This window comes from Conger conger, chromosome 1 (assembly GCF_963514075.1).
Source record: "Conger conger chromosome 1, fConCon1.1, whole genome shotgun sequence".
Classification (NCBI taxonomy): Eukaryota; Metazoa; Chordata; class Actinopteri; order Anguilliformes; family Congridae; genus Conger; species Conger conger.
Genome location: NC_083760.1, coordinates 41,551,018 through 41,566,636, shown reverse-complemented (window position 1 = coordinate 41,566,636; position 15,619 = coordinate 41,551,018). Strand labels below are relative to the sequence as shown.

The 15,619-nt window shown below is 45.0% G+C and overlaps 1 protein-coding gene across 1 annotated transcript in view; it reads left to right on the top strand.

Annotated features, from left to right (window-relative positions):
- Positions 1 to 11,846, top strand: part of LOC133126086 (uncharacterized) — a 58,933-nt gene extending 47,087 nt beyond the window's left edge. Inside the window, exons 8-9 of the mRNA XM_061237953.1 lie at positions 10,982 to 11,376; positions 11,688 to 11,846. Coding sequence (XP_061093937.1) covers positions 10,982 to 11,376; positions 11,688 to 11,846 — 554 coding nt within the window. The remainder of the gene's footprint in view (positions 1 to 10,981; positions 11,377 to 11,687) is intronic.
- The last annotated feature ends 3,773 nt before the right edge of the window (positions 11,847 to 15,619 follow it).

Here is a 15,619-nt window from a genome sequence, read left to right as displayed (position 1 = left end):
AGATCCAGAAAGCAGAGATAGCAGGGAATTCCTCCAATTAGGCCATACAAAAATATTTATCAAATTTTTTTGGTCATTATTATCACGCAAATCATCCTACACAGATTGCGAAATGTCAGTTTGCTTTTGTGGGTCATATCCGACAAACAAATTTGGCAATTTAAAACAGGCAATTCGGTTTATGTATTTGGTTGTAGCCTACGTAAAACCAGCATGAATGTTAACAAGCAAGGCAGCTACAATTATTTCAGTAGCCTACGTAAACATGCATGGATGAATGTATTCAACCAACCGTTTCCAAATGGCATATTTATTACCAATACATTTATTACAGTGTACCGTGCCTCTGTTAATACCCAGGGCCAGGGCACGCCACTGCCTACGAGAATGCCAAAACCAATACCATGTACTAGAAGCCATGTCTCATTCTTTTCTGTTACTGTGGGGAGTCCAAAGGTGGGCTCATGGCAGCTGTGGAGTAGAGTGCTCTCATTTGCCACCTCCTGGTGGTTGTGTGAAAAACAAACCCAAAAGCACTACGGATTATGAGTAATCTGGCTACAAATGACTGCTCCGCCTGTTACAGGCCAAAATGCAACGTGGCTGCCCCCTACTGTCAGAACCTCGCAAGTATTTTTTCTCGGCATTCTTGCTGAAGGGGCAAATTGTTGGAGAAATTGTTGCAGCCAGCCAGTCCTGGCAAGATTCATCACTGTTCCAAGTGCTCTCCATTTTGATATAATGGCTCTCACTGTGTGAGTATGAGAGCCTTATGAATGACTTGGGAGGGTCCTCGTCAAAGTCTTTACTTCAACTTAATGAAGATGTTGTGGCAGGACCTGAAACCAGAAGTTCATGCTCGGAAACCAAACAATTTGTCTGAATTAAAGCTGTTCTGCAAAGAAAAGTTGTCTACAATTCCTCCACAGTGATGCAAAATATATACAACGAGTTTAGTTCCAATTATTGTGGCTAAAGGTGATGCAACCAGTTTATTCCCTCTGTCTAATATTATAACAAATATTATAAGCATAATAAATAAAACAAATTATATATATTGTTTATTTTATTTTATTATTCTTTTTATTTTTTTACAAAAGTAAAGGGCAAAAGTTTAATGAATCCTGTGTTCTGGACAGACTGTGTTTGAATCAAAGAGGTTGTGAATCTGGGAGTGGGGAGTGACACGCTTCATCTTCCACCTCCAGAAGTAACTTTCCACTGCTGTAATGCATGCAGGGCTGTCGCCTTCAGTCCTCAACTGGATTACAGAGGCCAAAAAAGCAGGATGTTGTAGGAATGGGAAGGTCTTGTTACATTCACTTTCAGGTCAGATAAGATTCTGATTCAAAGAACAGTGGTTTTAATGCACATTAGTCGATTATAATTAAATCTGAACTTTTTAGACATTGACTTACAAACCAACAACAGTAACCCGAGATAAAGTACTACATCTTCAGCACATTAAGGGAACTTTAAGGAAGGAAACCAAAGACAGAAAATATAGGTTCATATTTCAGGCCGCAATGAGTGTGAAAATACCCTCAATTTGATCAAAAATGTATAATGCAACTTTCCTGGTCTTAAATTTCGTCCAACTGCACTTGAAATGGGCACTTGTTTTCCCATTATGGGTTCTTTAATCTGCTTATGTCTGAGTTGACTCGCTTAAAGATTGCTCCATGGTATTGGATGTTCCTCTTCTGAGGTATGTATTCTACTGCTGGGCTGGGGAAATAACACAACAGTTTACATATTTCTAAAACTTGATCTGAAAACTGATTTAAAAATCCATACTGACAATCAAATTGCCCTGAAAATATATACACACAAGTCTGCTTTGAGGTGACTAAAATGAAGCAAATTTGGTTTCAGGAGACAGAAAGAGAGCCAAGACTGGAGATCACAGATCAGGCATTAAATGGGCACTCGTCATGACCAGGAATGAAACACATACTTCCCCAGAGACAATTGTAGGAGAGAGAAGAAGGCAGGCGAGGCAAAGAAAGAATGTGTGCCTTTCTTCGTCATTGCCACATTAAATATTCAGTTAGGTGGTGAGATCCTCTTACATGAACCTTCTTGTTTCTTGTGCCTCTAATGACAGTTGTAAACATACACAGACAAACAGCATTGTGATCATGCACATCCGTGGTCACCAGCAGCAGGAATATTTTCACTTCTTCGCAAGGACAATTTTTCACCCTACCCCCCCCCCCCCCGACCAAGGGTTGAGGGCTGGTGTTTCAAACATTTGCTTATTCATGTTTAAGAGATGTCATAGTAAACAAATTATTATTGTTTACACATTTTCTTAAATGTGCAAACAAATTTCTCCCCCTGAGAAATTCTACCTTTATTTTAAGTGTACAATGATCTGTACTCGAGCTCCAGTACTCCAGCTGTAGAAATGCAGCCATTACCTGATATGCAGTCATATCAGGTAATACACCCTTATCAATCATGGTGATAATAATCTGTTCCTAAACTCCTTTCAGTTGTGTATGGTCCAACAGGTACAATTTGTGCTTAGTCCAGCCTTTCACATGTTCTTACTGCCCTTTTGTCTTTCACATGTTCTTCCTATTGTTAGCATTCTATTCCTGCATTTCCTGTCATTCCTGTCCACTTCTTTTGCATCCTTTGTGTGTTCTCTTCTTTCTTTTTACATCCATCTTTTTACATCTTAGTGTTGTATTTCCTGTTTCCCATCCTGTTGTATCACATCCTCTCCTTGCTTTTTATGTCCATTTTGTATCATGCTCTTGACTTCTTATCTTCTTAATACAAGATGACTCATCTGAAATTGGACATGGATTTATTGATAACAAACTTTTTTATGTTTCATAGTCATTACCAAGTGAGAGCAATCAGCAACCCTGAATTTGCTTGACATTTGCTTGTCACTGTAATCAGAGCAATACATATTTTTTGAACTAGTGGATTATTCTCTGTGCAGATATATTTTGTGCCGTTTGGTAAAAACATGTTGAAAGCTTCTCTAAAGTCCACATTGTTGCATCCAAGCAAAATTACTTGGCAGAATTCGATTTTTGAGATAATTTATTGTAAAACATATACTCACCGAGCACTTTATTAGGAAGATTTTTTACTTTATGACACCTACTTATTAATGCGATTATCTAATCAGCAAATTGTGTGGCAGCAGTGCAATGCATACAATCATGTAGATACGGGTCAGGAGCTTCAGTTAATGTTCACATCAACCATCAGAATGGGGAAAAAATGTGATCGTGTAATGATTGTGGTGGCAGACATGGTGGTTTGAGTATCTCAGAAACTGCTGATCTCCTGGGATTTTCACGCAAACTAGTCTCTAGAGTTTGCAAAGAATAGTGCAAAAAAAAGTGAGCAGCAGTTCTGCAGACAGAAACGCCTGAAATGAAAGACATCAGTAACGCAAATGTCATTACAGTGGTATGCAGAAGAGCATCTCTGAGCACACAATGCATCATGGATAGGCTACAGCAGTAGAAGACTAAAAAGTCCAATAAATACCTAATGTCAGTTACTGTGGTTCGGCTTTTTTTCCAAATGTTTTAAAAAGGTTTTTTTTGTATTCTTACTGTTTTCCCAAATTTGTGGAGCAAAGATAACTTGATATAACTTGAGATAATTTGCCCTAACCAGCAAGCTAATAAAATTTGTGACATCCATTGTCATTAGATCATTTGTTACTTAATTTGTTACGCTGGTAAAAAAATGGGTTGTCTTTTCCATTTCTCAGCGCGAATTGAATAGAAATGTTTTAAATCTTTTCCTGTTGCAGTGGATAATCTGCTAACCAGAAAACAATGATAGTGTTTCTTTTTTGTTTTGGGTTTTCTGTCTTGGTGTGAGGTTGCAGATCATGCAGAACGGGATACAGATCAGTGTTTTTCAACCTCGATGTGGTGTTCATGTTATGCTTACAATATTGCAAACAAATACATAAGAGGTAACACAATTATTTAACCGTGAACAAGTTTTTGAATTGATGAATGAGGGGGAACATGACCACTAAAGCAATCCATTTGGTAATGAAGAATTCAAAGCAAATGATAACATGACAAACCTGCATTGTGTCAATACTGTTGTGTAATGGGGTTCCATCATGAAACTGATGACCAATGGAATTCAAGCTCAACAACTCTATTAGTCAGGAACACAACCGGGAGCACAAACAGTTATACATTTTAATGGTGGCCGGGCCGATAGCCCCCCAACCACCTCCTGATCCCATTCAGGGTAGCACAACACATGAACATGTTTTGTAACAGACATACAATGTTTGTTAACTTTATCAGACAATTTAACTCAGAGTTAGATGTTAAATTTGGCGATGTATTAACTTACAGTCTTTTCGTCAACCCGGAAGCATGTCCTTTGTGTAAAGCACGCCAGGAATCCCCAGCCAATTGATCCACAAAACCCCTGGACGCTACAAGGCCTGCAAGCGCTGTGGCAGCCACCACTGCCGTCTTGGGCGTACAGGGTACGCCGATGACACCCAACTCTTTCTTTCCTCCCCCCCCCAATACCCAGGTCACCACACAGATCTTTGCCTGCTTGGCTGATATCTCTGCGTGGATGACTTCCCACCACCTGAAGCTTAACATTGCCAAGACTGAGCTTCTCTACATCCCTGCTAAGTCCTCTCCAACAATCAACCTCTCACTGACTGTTGAGGACTTTGTAGTTTCCTCCTCCTATACGGCAAAGAATCTTGGGGTGACTCTTGATAACAGCCTCACCCTGGCTCCACAAGTATCCTCCACTGCCAGAACCTGCAGGTTCTTCCTCTACAATATATGCCGTATTCATAATCTCCTGACGGAGAAAGCCACCCAGCTCCTAGGCCAGGCGCTCGTCATTTCCCGCCTGTATTACTGCAATTCCCTCCTAGCCGGTCTCCTAGCTTGTGCCATCAAGCCCCTCCAGCTGGTCCAGAATGCTGCAGCCCACCTGATCACCAGTCAGCCCAGGTCGGCTCATGTCATCCCACTCCTCATTGGCCTCCACTGGCTTCCTATTGCCGCACGCATCCGTTTCAAGGCCCTAGTGTTGGCATTTCAGGCTGCAAAGGGGACTGCCCCACCTTACATACAATCCTTAATCACTCCCTACTCCCCAGCTAGACCACTCCGGTCTGCCAGCTCTGGTCACCTTATGGTTCCCTCACTACAAGCACCTGGCGGTCGAGCTGCACGTTCACGCCTGTTTTCTGTTCTGGTTCCTCAGTGGTGGAATGACTTGCCTACCACTGTCAGGACAGCAGAAAACCCTCCCCCTATTTCGATGCAGACTAAAAACACACCTTTTCAAACTGTACCTTAGTCCTACCTCCTGATTCCCCCCCCTTGTCTAACCCAAAAAAAATTAAAATAAAGTGCACTTATGATGACTGTATGTTTAGAAGACCACTTCATGTGTATTTTACTAGTTATAGATGTGTTGGTTTAACTTGTGGAAGAACCTATGCACTTGTAAATCACTTTGGATTAAAAGCGCCTGCCAAATTACTAAAATTAAATGTAAACAGGGGAGCGTACTCACAGGATGAGTCAGGTGCTGTCCCGGCTGAACAGGAGAGCTGCGGGCACCAGGGAGAGATGGTGGTCCCAGTACAATAGGAGGATACTGTAGCTTCTAAACACTTTTCATCCATTTTTTTGCTGACGGACTTCATAAATGTATAAACAATTTGTCTATCCGATTGTATTCCACAAGTGAGCAAAAGGGGCTAATAAGAGAGATACTCGCTAGAATAAATGCAAAATGTATTCAAACAAACACCAATGACATTATAGACTGTGTTGAAAATAGCCTCTACTGTTAAGACTATTTTCCAAATTTCAAAGTCTGGCTTGATGGCACAAGCTAGGAGGCCGGCCATGAGGGAGTTGCAGTAATCTAGACGGGATTGACGGGACGGAATGACAAGCTCCTGGACTAGGAGCAGGGTGGCTTTCTCTTACTTACTGTTTCAAAAAACAGGTCCAAACATTCATTCATACCACAGGTGATTAAATCCCTGAATGGTAAGGTCTAACCCACATATTTTATACATATTTTATATATTTTTTTATATTTATATTTTATTCACTTAGTTTAACTCTGTCTAGCGGGTCCAGCCAGAGCACTACTTTTATTTTGTTATATATGTCGTAACTACCAGCAGTTGCTATAGTGCACCGTGTTTTTTTTTTTGGTTTTTTTTTAATTTTTTTTATTAATTTTGGACTTCAGATCTGATCTGTTGATGTTATATGTCTGTCTCTATGTGCTGTGCCTGTTTTTATGTAACACCACCAACAATGTTTTTCTACCGAAAACTAATTTCCCCACGGGGACAATAAAGTATCTACTACTACTACTACTACTACTTAATGCGCTGTGCGTTAAAACAGGCAGTGTGGCAACATGTGGCATGGAATAAGGACTAAGCATATGGAAAGTGGAATTGAATGCTTTCAGTTTACACCTACAGTTGACTCCATTTTCCATGCCACTCTGCCTGTTTTAGCGCACAGCACAGTGACTAATCTGACAGTTAACTAATAGTTCTGATTGTCTACTCTTGGTTTTAGCCTCTGGTTTTGCCTGTGAAAAATGCATTAGTGTTAGAAAAGATAAACCAACATGAAGACCAGAGAGCTTTTTTGCGAGAAAAGCAAGCCATTTTGAAGCTTAGAAAAGAGGGGACATCAATGAGAGCCATTGCACAAGTATTGAGGATAGCTTGTACAACAACTAGGAATGTTCTTAAAAAAAAACATACAGATCAACCACGGAAAACAACAGCAGAGCGGTGAAGAAAAACCCCAAAACATCAGTCAGTGACATCACAAACAATCTCCTCAGGGCAGGGGTGAAGATATCTCAATCAACGATTCAAAGAAGCCTTAGAGAGCAGCAATTAGAGGCTATACCACAAGATGCAAACCACTCATCAGTAGTAAGAATCGGAAGGTGAGATTTCAGTTTGCATAGAAGTACAGAGAAGCCACAAAAGTTCTGGAAAAAAATTGGTAGGACAAGCTGCTACATTAACATTGCAGCAATCTAGAAAATCCACCGTGAGCAACTTCACCATGAACAACTTCAACAAAGAAATCAAGCAGATGGCCATTGCCCAAATGCATCACAGAACCTAGCTAGCTGGCAAGTAAACACGTTTAAAGTGAATAACTAAATAAAAAGAATCACCACCAGAAAAAAGCAAAATTTACTAAATGTACTCCCTTACCTCTTGCAAAAAGAATGTCCATGTCCACAAAATCGTGGTCCTTACAATGAACTTAGGCATTTTCAATCCTGGATCATTTATGTCTAAATTTAGCTCTGTACCATAGCTTGTTTGAAGCACATGGCTTTGTGTTTACCATGGGTCACGTCTTCCCCATCGGGAGCCATTTCTTTGAGCAGTGACAAATTGTGACAGAATTTCTTTAAAAAAAATGTTCTCTAATGTTTGTGATCTTGAACGTACCTCTGATCGCACGATGACAAGATACAAGTTAAGTAGTTATATCCTTAATCTACAATCGGAACAAGTTACCACAAGAGTCTCTTGACATGCACTAGAGAGAAGTGAGGAAAATAACAGCAGGCTATAGTTTTACTGATCTAAGGGGGAGGAGCCAGGGAGGAACTGGCCTAACACATTGTTAACTTCATGTTACGCATGCAGCCAATGTAAAAAATAAATAAATAAAGTAAGCCAATTCTCCGATCACATTTACATTTACATTTACATTTTAGTCATTTGGCAGACGCTTTTAATCCAAAGCGACTTACAAGTGCATAGGTTCTACCACAAGTCAAAGCATCACATCCAGAACTAGGAAAATACACCTGGACTGCTGTTCTAAACATATAGTCGTCATCATAAGTGCAATTTTTTATTTTTTATTTTTTTATTTTTTTGGGGGGGGGGGGGGTTAGACAGGGATAGGGGTATCAGAAGGGGGGGGCGGGGTAAATCAGGAGGGAGGACTAAGGTAGAGTTTGAAGAGGTGTGTTTTGAGTCTGCGTCGAAATAGGGGGAGGGATTCTGCTGTCCTGACAGCGGTAGGCAAGTCATTCCACCACTGAGGAACCAGAACGGAAAACAGGCGTGAACGTGCAGCTCGACCGCCAGGTGCCCGTAGAGAGGGAACTGTAAGGCGACCAGAGCTGGCAGACCGGAGTGGTCTAGCTGGGGAGTAGGGAGTGATCAGGGATTGTATGTAATGTGGGGCAGTCCCCTTAGCAGCCTGAAATGCCAACACTAGGGCCTTGAATCGGATGCGTGCGGCAATAGGAAGCCAGTGGAGGCCAATGAGAAGCGGGGTGACATGAGCCGACCTGGGCTGACTGGTGATCAAGCGGGCTGCAGCATTCTGGACCAGCTGGAGGGGCTTGATGGCGCACGCTGGGAGACCGGCTAGGAGGGAGTTGCAGTAATCCCGGCGGGAAATGACGAGCGCCTGGACTAGGAGCTGGGTGGCTTTCTCCGTCAGGAGATGACGGATGCGGCGTATATTAAACAGAAAGAACCTGCAGGTTCTGGCAGTGGAGGATACTTGTGGAGTCAGGGAGAGGCAGTTATCAAGAGTCACCCCGAGATTCTTTGCCGTACGGGAGGAGGAAACTACAAAGTCCTCCACAGTCAGTGAGAGGTCGATTGACGGAGAGGACTTAGCAGGGATGTAGAGAAGCTCAGTTTTGGCAAGGTTGAGCTTCAGGTGATGGGAAGTCATCCACGCAGAGATATCAGCCAAGCAGGCAGAGATCTGTGTGGTGATTTGGGTGTCGGGGGGGAAGGAAATGAAGAGTTGGGTGTCATCAGTGTAGGAGTGATAAGAGAAGCCGTGGGAAGAGATAACAGAACCAAGAGACATGGTGTATAGCGAGAAGAGGAGAGGCCCAAGAACAGAGCCCTGCGGGACTCCAGTTCGTAGGGGTTGAGGGTCGGAGAGTGCGCCCCTCCAAGTCACCTGGTAGGAGCGACCAGAGAGGTAGGAGGAAAACCAAGCGAGTGCAGAACCTGTGACACCCATCCCAGACAGCGATGAGAGCAGAATCTCATGGTTGACTGTATCGAAGGCGGCTGACAGGTCGAGGAAGATGAGGACAGAGGAGAGGGATTTTGCTTTAGCAGAGTGGAGTGCCTCAGTGACCGCGAGCAGGGCGGTTTCAGTGGAGTGGCCACTCTTGAAGCCAGACTGGTTGGGGTCATGGAGATTGTTGTGGAGAAGATAAGTGGACAGTTGGGAGCAGACCGCCCGTTCCAGGGTTTTAGCGAGAAAGGGAAGAAGAGAGACAGGCCGGTAGTTGTTCAGGGCAGAGGGATCGAGAGTAGGTTTTTTGAGGAGGGGAGTGACTCTGGCCCTCTTCAGGGAAGAGGGCATGGTGCCGGAAGAGAGGGAGGTGTTGATTAGAGAGGAGAGAAAAGGGAGAATGTCCTCAGATATAGATTGTAGGAGGGGAGAAGGGATGGGGTCAAGAGGACAGGTGGTCGGGCGGTGGGAAGTAAGGAGTTTCAGTGTGTCGGCGTCAGAGAGGGGAGAAAAGGAGGTTAGGGAGTTGGGGAGGGTAGGAGGGTCAGCAGGGGTGGAGGGTTGGGAGAAGGAATTGCGAATAGCATCGACCTTCTTTTCAAAGAAGGAGACAAAGTCATCAGGTGTGAGTGATGAGGGGGGTGGGGGGGGAGGGGGGGCCAGAAGAGAGGAGAAAGTTGAAAACAGTTTGCGGGGATTAGAGGCGGCCGCGTTAATTTTCGAGTGAAAGAAGGAAGATTTAGCTAGAGAGACAGAGGAATGGAAAGATGATAAGAGGGCATGGAAGGAAGCTATATCACTGGGGAGACAGGACCTTTTCCATTTTCTCTCCGCCGCCCGCAGTTCGGTTCGGACAGCTCGTAGAGCATCAGAAAGCCAAGGACTGGGGGGGGAGGCCCGAGCTAGTTTGGTGATCACGAATAATGAATCAAATTACTCGTACAACAAAAAGTCAACACTTGTTACGGGTAATCGTTTCACAAATACTCGTCTCACCTCAAGTAAATATGTTGAAAAGTGGGAACAAAACTCAATGTCCTGGCTGTAAGCCCCCCGGTGTACGTGCCACAAATTTATTGGGGAAAGGGACTAGGGAGGATATGGAGCTTCCTTCGGAATATCCGGTCACCCTAGATGGGTTTATTTTTGAGAAGGTTCAACTGTTCTTTCAAAGGATTTGGGATTTAGTTTTCTTAGCCCAATGCTCTCTGAAATTCATATTTAATTAAACCATTATCATTGGTTTATTGTTTGTTTCTGTACAAAAGGCTCAGGACTTCTATTCTGTTTATTTCTCCCTTTCATGCTTATGAACTTTTAATTTGTTATTCCCAGCACCTACGTTAAGACGCGAGACCTATTGCTTACTTTTAGGCTGGCGCGCTGTTGAAGCAGCAACTTCATTGCTCTCCGTGTTGTCTGAGCAATGTATACCCTGTTGTTCAAAGTGTGCGTCTATGAACAAAGTAAGTTTTCTAATATGAAGTTAATGCTGTATGTTAAGCTATGAAATATGTTGGGAGAAGTGAATTGCCTGTTGCTAGTTTAAGCGAGGGAAAAAATGTTAGCACTGTGTTCTTTGGTTTTTCTGTATGCTTAGTATGCTGAATGGCTGAAGTACGAGTCCTGGTGCCAAGATTTCGATGGTCAGCTATCCTCCACAGCAGCCAAAGACAACCAGAATAGTCCGAAGCCTCATAAGCAATTCGGAAAACATCCTGTCACTGTGCTGCATGGATCAGAGAACACACAGAGGGAAATTAAACCTCCCAGTAGCTCTCCTACCAATGGTAAGCCTTCACCTTACTGTGCCTTCTGTGATAACCGTGAACATCACCTAAGCCAGTGTGCAGCCATAAGTAAACTCAACAAAGACCAGCTGACGGAGTGGATAAAGTCCAACAAAAGTTGCTGGCGCTGTGCTCGCCCACACCAAGCAGCCCAGTGCAATTTGAAGAAGCCCTGCAAGCTGTGCAATGGTCGCCATCTTCAAGTCCTACATGATGTCAATACGGGGCAGCAGAAGGGAACAACACAGGCAGTGGTGACTCAGGATAGGGGTGAGGTGTCAACAAGGGTGTTTTACCTCGACCGGCCAACAGAGGGCAGCCGGATCCTGCTCAAAGTCATCCCAGTGTCCCTGCACCACGGCAGCCGCATCCTCGATACCTATGCGGTATTGGACGACGGGTCGGAGAGAACGATGCTGCTGCCAACAGCTGCTCGGAAATTAGGCCTCCAAGGCACACCAGAAAACCTGCCATTACGCACCATCAGACAGGACGTGCAGACCCTCCAGGGCAACTGTGTCTCCTTCCTCATCTCACCCAAGGCTTGGCCAACGCCTTCACAGCAGCTAGCATCGACCTCGCAGATCATACTTACCCCATCAAAGCACTCCAAAAAAAGTATAAGCATCTGTCCGGGCTACCCCTCCAGCCATTCAAGAAGATCAAACCACTGCTGCTCATAGGCAGTGACCATCCACACCTCGTCACTCCCACTGAGCCTGTGCGTCTGGGACCCCCCGGCGGCCCTGCTGACATCCACACCCGGCTGAGCTGGACGCTACAGGGCCCCTCCAGTGTCATCTGCCGATCGAACAGCCCACAGTAGTGCCTGTTGACCTCTGTCCCCCCTCAGGTGAGCGAGCTAATGAAGCATGTGGAGAAACTCTGGCAGACGGATGTCATACCCCTCAGGAGCAGCAAAGTGGTGACACGCTCGCAGCAAGACAACTTAGCCGTCAGCCTCCTAGAAGACAACACCACCCGTGGGGAGGTTGATGGCATATTGCGCTAGGCCACTCCATTGCTGCGCCACAAAGATATGCCACGCCTCCAGGCTACCCCTGACGCCGTCATCCCTAGCTTGACTGGAGTCGAGAGAAAACTCCAGAGAGATCCTAAAAAGGCCAAGGTGTACCGGGCAGAGATTGAAAAGTTGATCCAGGCAGGGTCAGTTGTCAGGCTTGACCCATCAGAACTGAACCGGGGAGATGAGGCATGCTACATCCCCCACCACCTTGTTAGCCATAATGGCAAGCACCGCCTTGTTTTCAACTGCTCATTCCAACATCGAGAGTACAACCTGAATGACTACCTCTTGCCTGGGCCTACCCTAGGGGCATCGCTGCTGGGAGTTCTCCTCAGATTTCGGGAACACGCAGTAGCCATAAGTGGAGACATAAAGAGCATGTTCCACCAAGTTCGACTGCTCCCCAAAGATCGCCCTCTCCTGCGTTTTGTGTGGCGCGACCTGCGCCAAGATGAGCCGGCGGCAGTATATGAATGGCAGGTACTCCCGTTTGGCACTGTGCTGTGCTACATTTGCCTTGCAACGCCACACAAGAGATAACAGCCAGCCAGAAGATGAGGTGAGGAACTCCATTGAGAAATGCTTTTATGTGGACAATTGCCTCCAGAGTCTTCCCTCCACCACAGCAGCACGAGACCTGGTGGACAAGCTGAGAGCCCTCCTGTCCACAGCTGGCTTTGTGCTTCGGCAGTGGGCCAGCAATGAACCTAGCGTCATTAGCCACCTCCCCGAGGCACTTCTCCACTGACATGCCGGGGTACAAACATTGTCCAGTCCAGTATGGTGAGCCCACCATGCGCAACATCTACAAGGTGCTCGCCAGCCAATACGACCCCTTAGGCTTCATCCTGCCTTATACAACGAGTGCCAAGATGCTGGTGAGATGCCTGTGGGACAAGCAGAGAGGATGGGACGACACCCAGCTTCCTCCAGACCTCATCCAGCAGTGGAGAGACTGGGAAGAAGAGCTACGCTTCCTCCCTCAAGTAAGCCTCAGTCGTCCATACACACCTAAGGCCATCGCTGCCTCAGTGAGAGACAGAGAGCTGCACATCTTTTGTGATGCATCTGAGCAGGCCTATGGTGCGGTGGCATATTAATATTAATATTCATTAATATTAATGGCACATCACACTTATGTATTGCTTTTTATTGATAAGGCCTCTAATCAGGCCCAGACCTCTATAATTAAAATGTTTTACCCAGAGTTAATTTTATTCGTTGATCCCTCTTGCTCCCCCTACAAGCTACTGGAACAATCTAAATTCTGTATTGTCTAATTATTTTTGGAAAGGGAAAAGGTCTTGCATCAAATTTTGAACTCTGCAGTGCAAATTCTACCTAATTTCAAATACTAGTTTTATCAATTTGTGATTTGTGCCTGGTTTGACCTAAGGGTTCATGCTGTGCGCTTGAAGAAATAAATCATACCTCAGAAGCAACCATGAAATACCTTCCGGAAAGATGGATGAAGGTTTGGAATGGCCACCACAGTCCACAGACTTGAATATTATTCAAAATCTGTGGAAAGATCTTAAACAAGCCGTACATGCCAGGAGGCCAAAGAATATTTCTGCGCTATGGTAAATGGTAAATGGCAGGCATTTATATAGCGCCTTTATCCAAAGCACTGTACAATTGATGCTTCTCCATTCACCCATTCATACACACACTCCCACACCGACGGCGATTGGCTGCCATGCAAGGCCCTGACCAGCTCGTCAGGAGCATTTAGGGGTTAGGTGTCTCGCTCAGGGACACTTCGACACTGCCCGGGCAGGGGATCGAACCGGCAACCCTCTGACTGCCAGACGACTGCTCTTACTGCCTGAGCCATGTCGCCCCCTATAGGTGATCTGCCAGGTAGAATGGGGGAAATTCCAATAGAGAGAATTGAAATACTCTTAGCTGGCTACAGGAAGTGTTCACAAGTGTTTACAAGCTGTTATAGTCGCCCACTGAGGAGTTACAAAGTACTACCTGACAAGGTTCCCAAATTTTTGGACACCAATGTAGGTTTCATTTCCTCTATATATGCTGTTCTACTAGAAGCCTTGTATACACCCCTACCATTGACAATAACTTGGCATAGGGATCTGGACATCACTCAGGAGGAGATTGTCCAGATCCCTATGGACAATTATCTTTACATTTGGGATAATTATACTTCAATGAATCCTAATCACCAGTTAATTAATTAACATTTTGCATGCATTTGCTTGCTGCCACATGATTGGTTGATTAAATATTTGGTTAGCTGGGCTAACTGTCGCAAAGAAACTGTTGGCATGTCATTGGTAGCCTCCACATTCCTTATCATGGCGCCACTGGATTACCACACTTGTTGATGTAATCTATATGAGCTCTCTACAGCTCGCATGCGCGGTGCTAGGGCCAACTGAGGGCTTGGACTGACTGTAACAATTGTGTATCATTGTAAACTGTTTATTGTTATATTGTTCTGTTTATGTTATATTTTAATTGTTTTATTCATTTAGATTGGGTGTGATGGGGTGGGGACACTCTTTAACATTTCTTTGTATACATTTCGGTAATCATATAATTTAAGTATCGGTAAGTATCATTTGTTTGTGCTGTTTTTAATTAAGTTTAGTTGTCATTATAGTGTTTGCACCCTGCTCAGGGTATAATTACTGGCAAAGCTGAAGTCACTTCAGTGTGCATTACTCTTCTGCAGTGGGTTGGTAGCATTTTCTGTATTCAGCGTCAGCTAGTTATTTAAGCAGTTGTGTAGCGCACCAGCAGCAGCTGGGTGTGGCAGCCTCGGCTACTTGCCTCGGCGTACGAAGTCGCAGGTGTACAAAGTCGAGGGTGTCTATCTACGGGTGTCCATCGAGGCTGTCTGAGAGCCTGATGTTTGATTTTGTTTTTGCTGCCTGCCCTCATTTCACTGCGTAGTATTCCTCTTGTCCTCCCTAGTTCCCTCCATGTGTTTCCTTCCCATCCCTGTCCTCTCTCCTCTCCCCAGGTCCCAGTCAGGTAGGAGGTTCGCTTCCCACCAACATGGGCAGAATATCTCAAACCTCATCTTCCCTCCCAGATCCACTGGTATTGATCTCTGTGTGGCTGGTGGCCTCTGGAACTGCCAGTCCGCCGTCCAGAAAGCAGACTTCATATCAGCCTATGCCTCCCACCTCAACCTTGACTTTCTTGCTTTAACCGAAACGTGGCTCTCACCTCCTCCTTCTCTTCTTCCCACACACCCAGAACCTCTGGCAGAGGAGGTGGCACAGGTCTCCTAATCTCATCCTCATGGAGATCTAGTGTCTTGGAGATCTAGTGTCTTCTGCTCATCCTTCGCCTTCTCGTCTTTTGAATTTCATGCGGTTTCTGTTTATTATTGTTGTTTATCGCCCCCCCGGGTCCTCTGGGGAGCTTCTTGGATGAGATGGACATCATCCTTAGCTCCTCACCAGTCAATGACACTCCCCTCATCCTCCTGGGTGACTTCAATCTCAACTCAGAGTCCACCCAGTCTACCTTTCTCTCCCTCCTTTCTTCTTTTGACCTTACCCTCACACTTTCCCCTCCCACCCACAAAGCAGGCAACCTTCTTGACCTCATCTTCACAAGGAGCTGCACAACAACCAACCTCTCTGTAACACCACTCCATATATCTGACCACTCCTTCATCTCTTTTTCTCTTCCACTCTCCTCTAACACCCATCCATCTCTCCCACCATCCACTGTCACCTGTCGGCGGAACCTACGTCACCTGTCCACCCTCCACCCTCTCA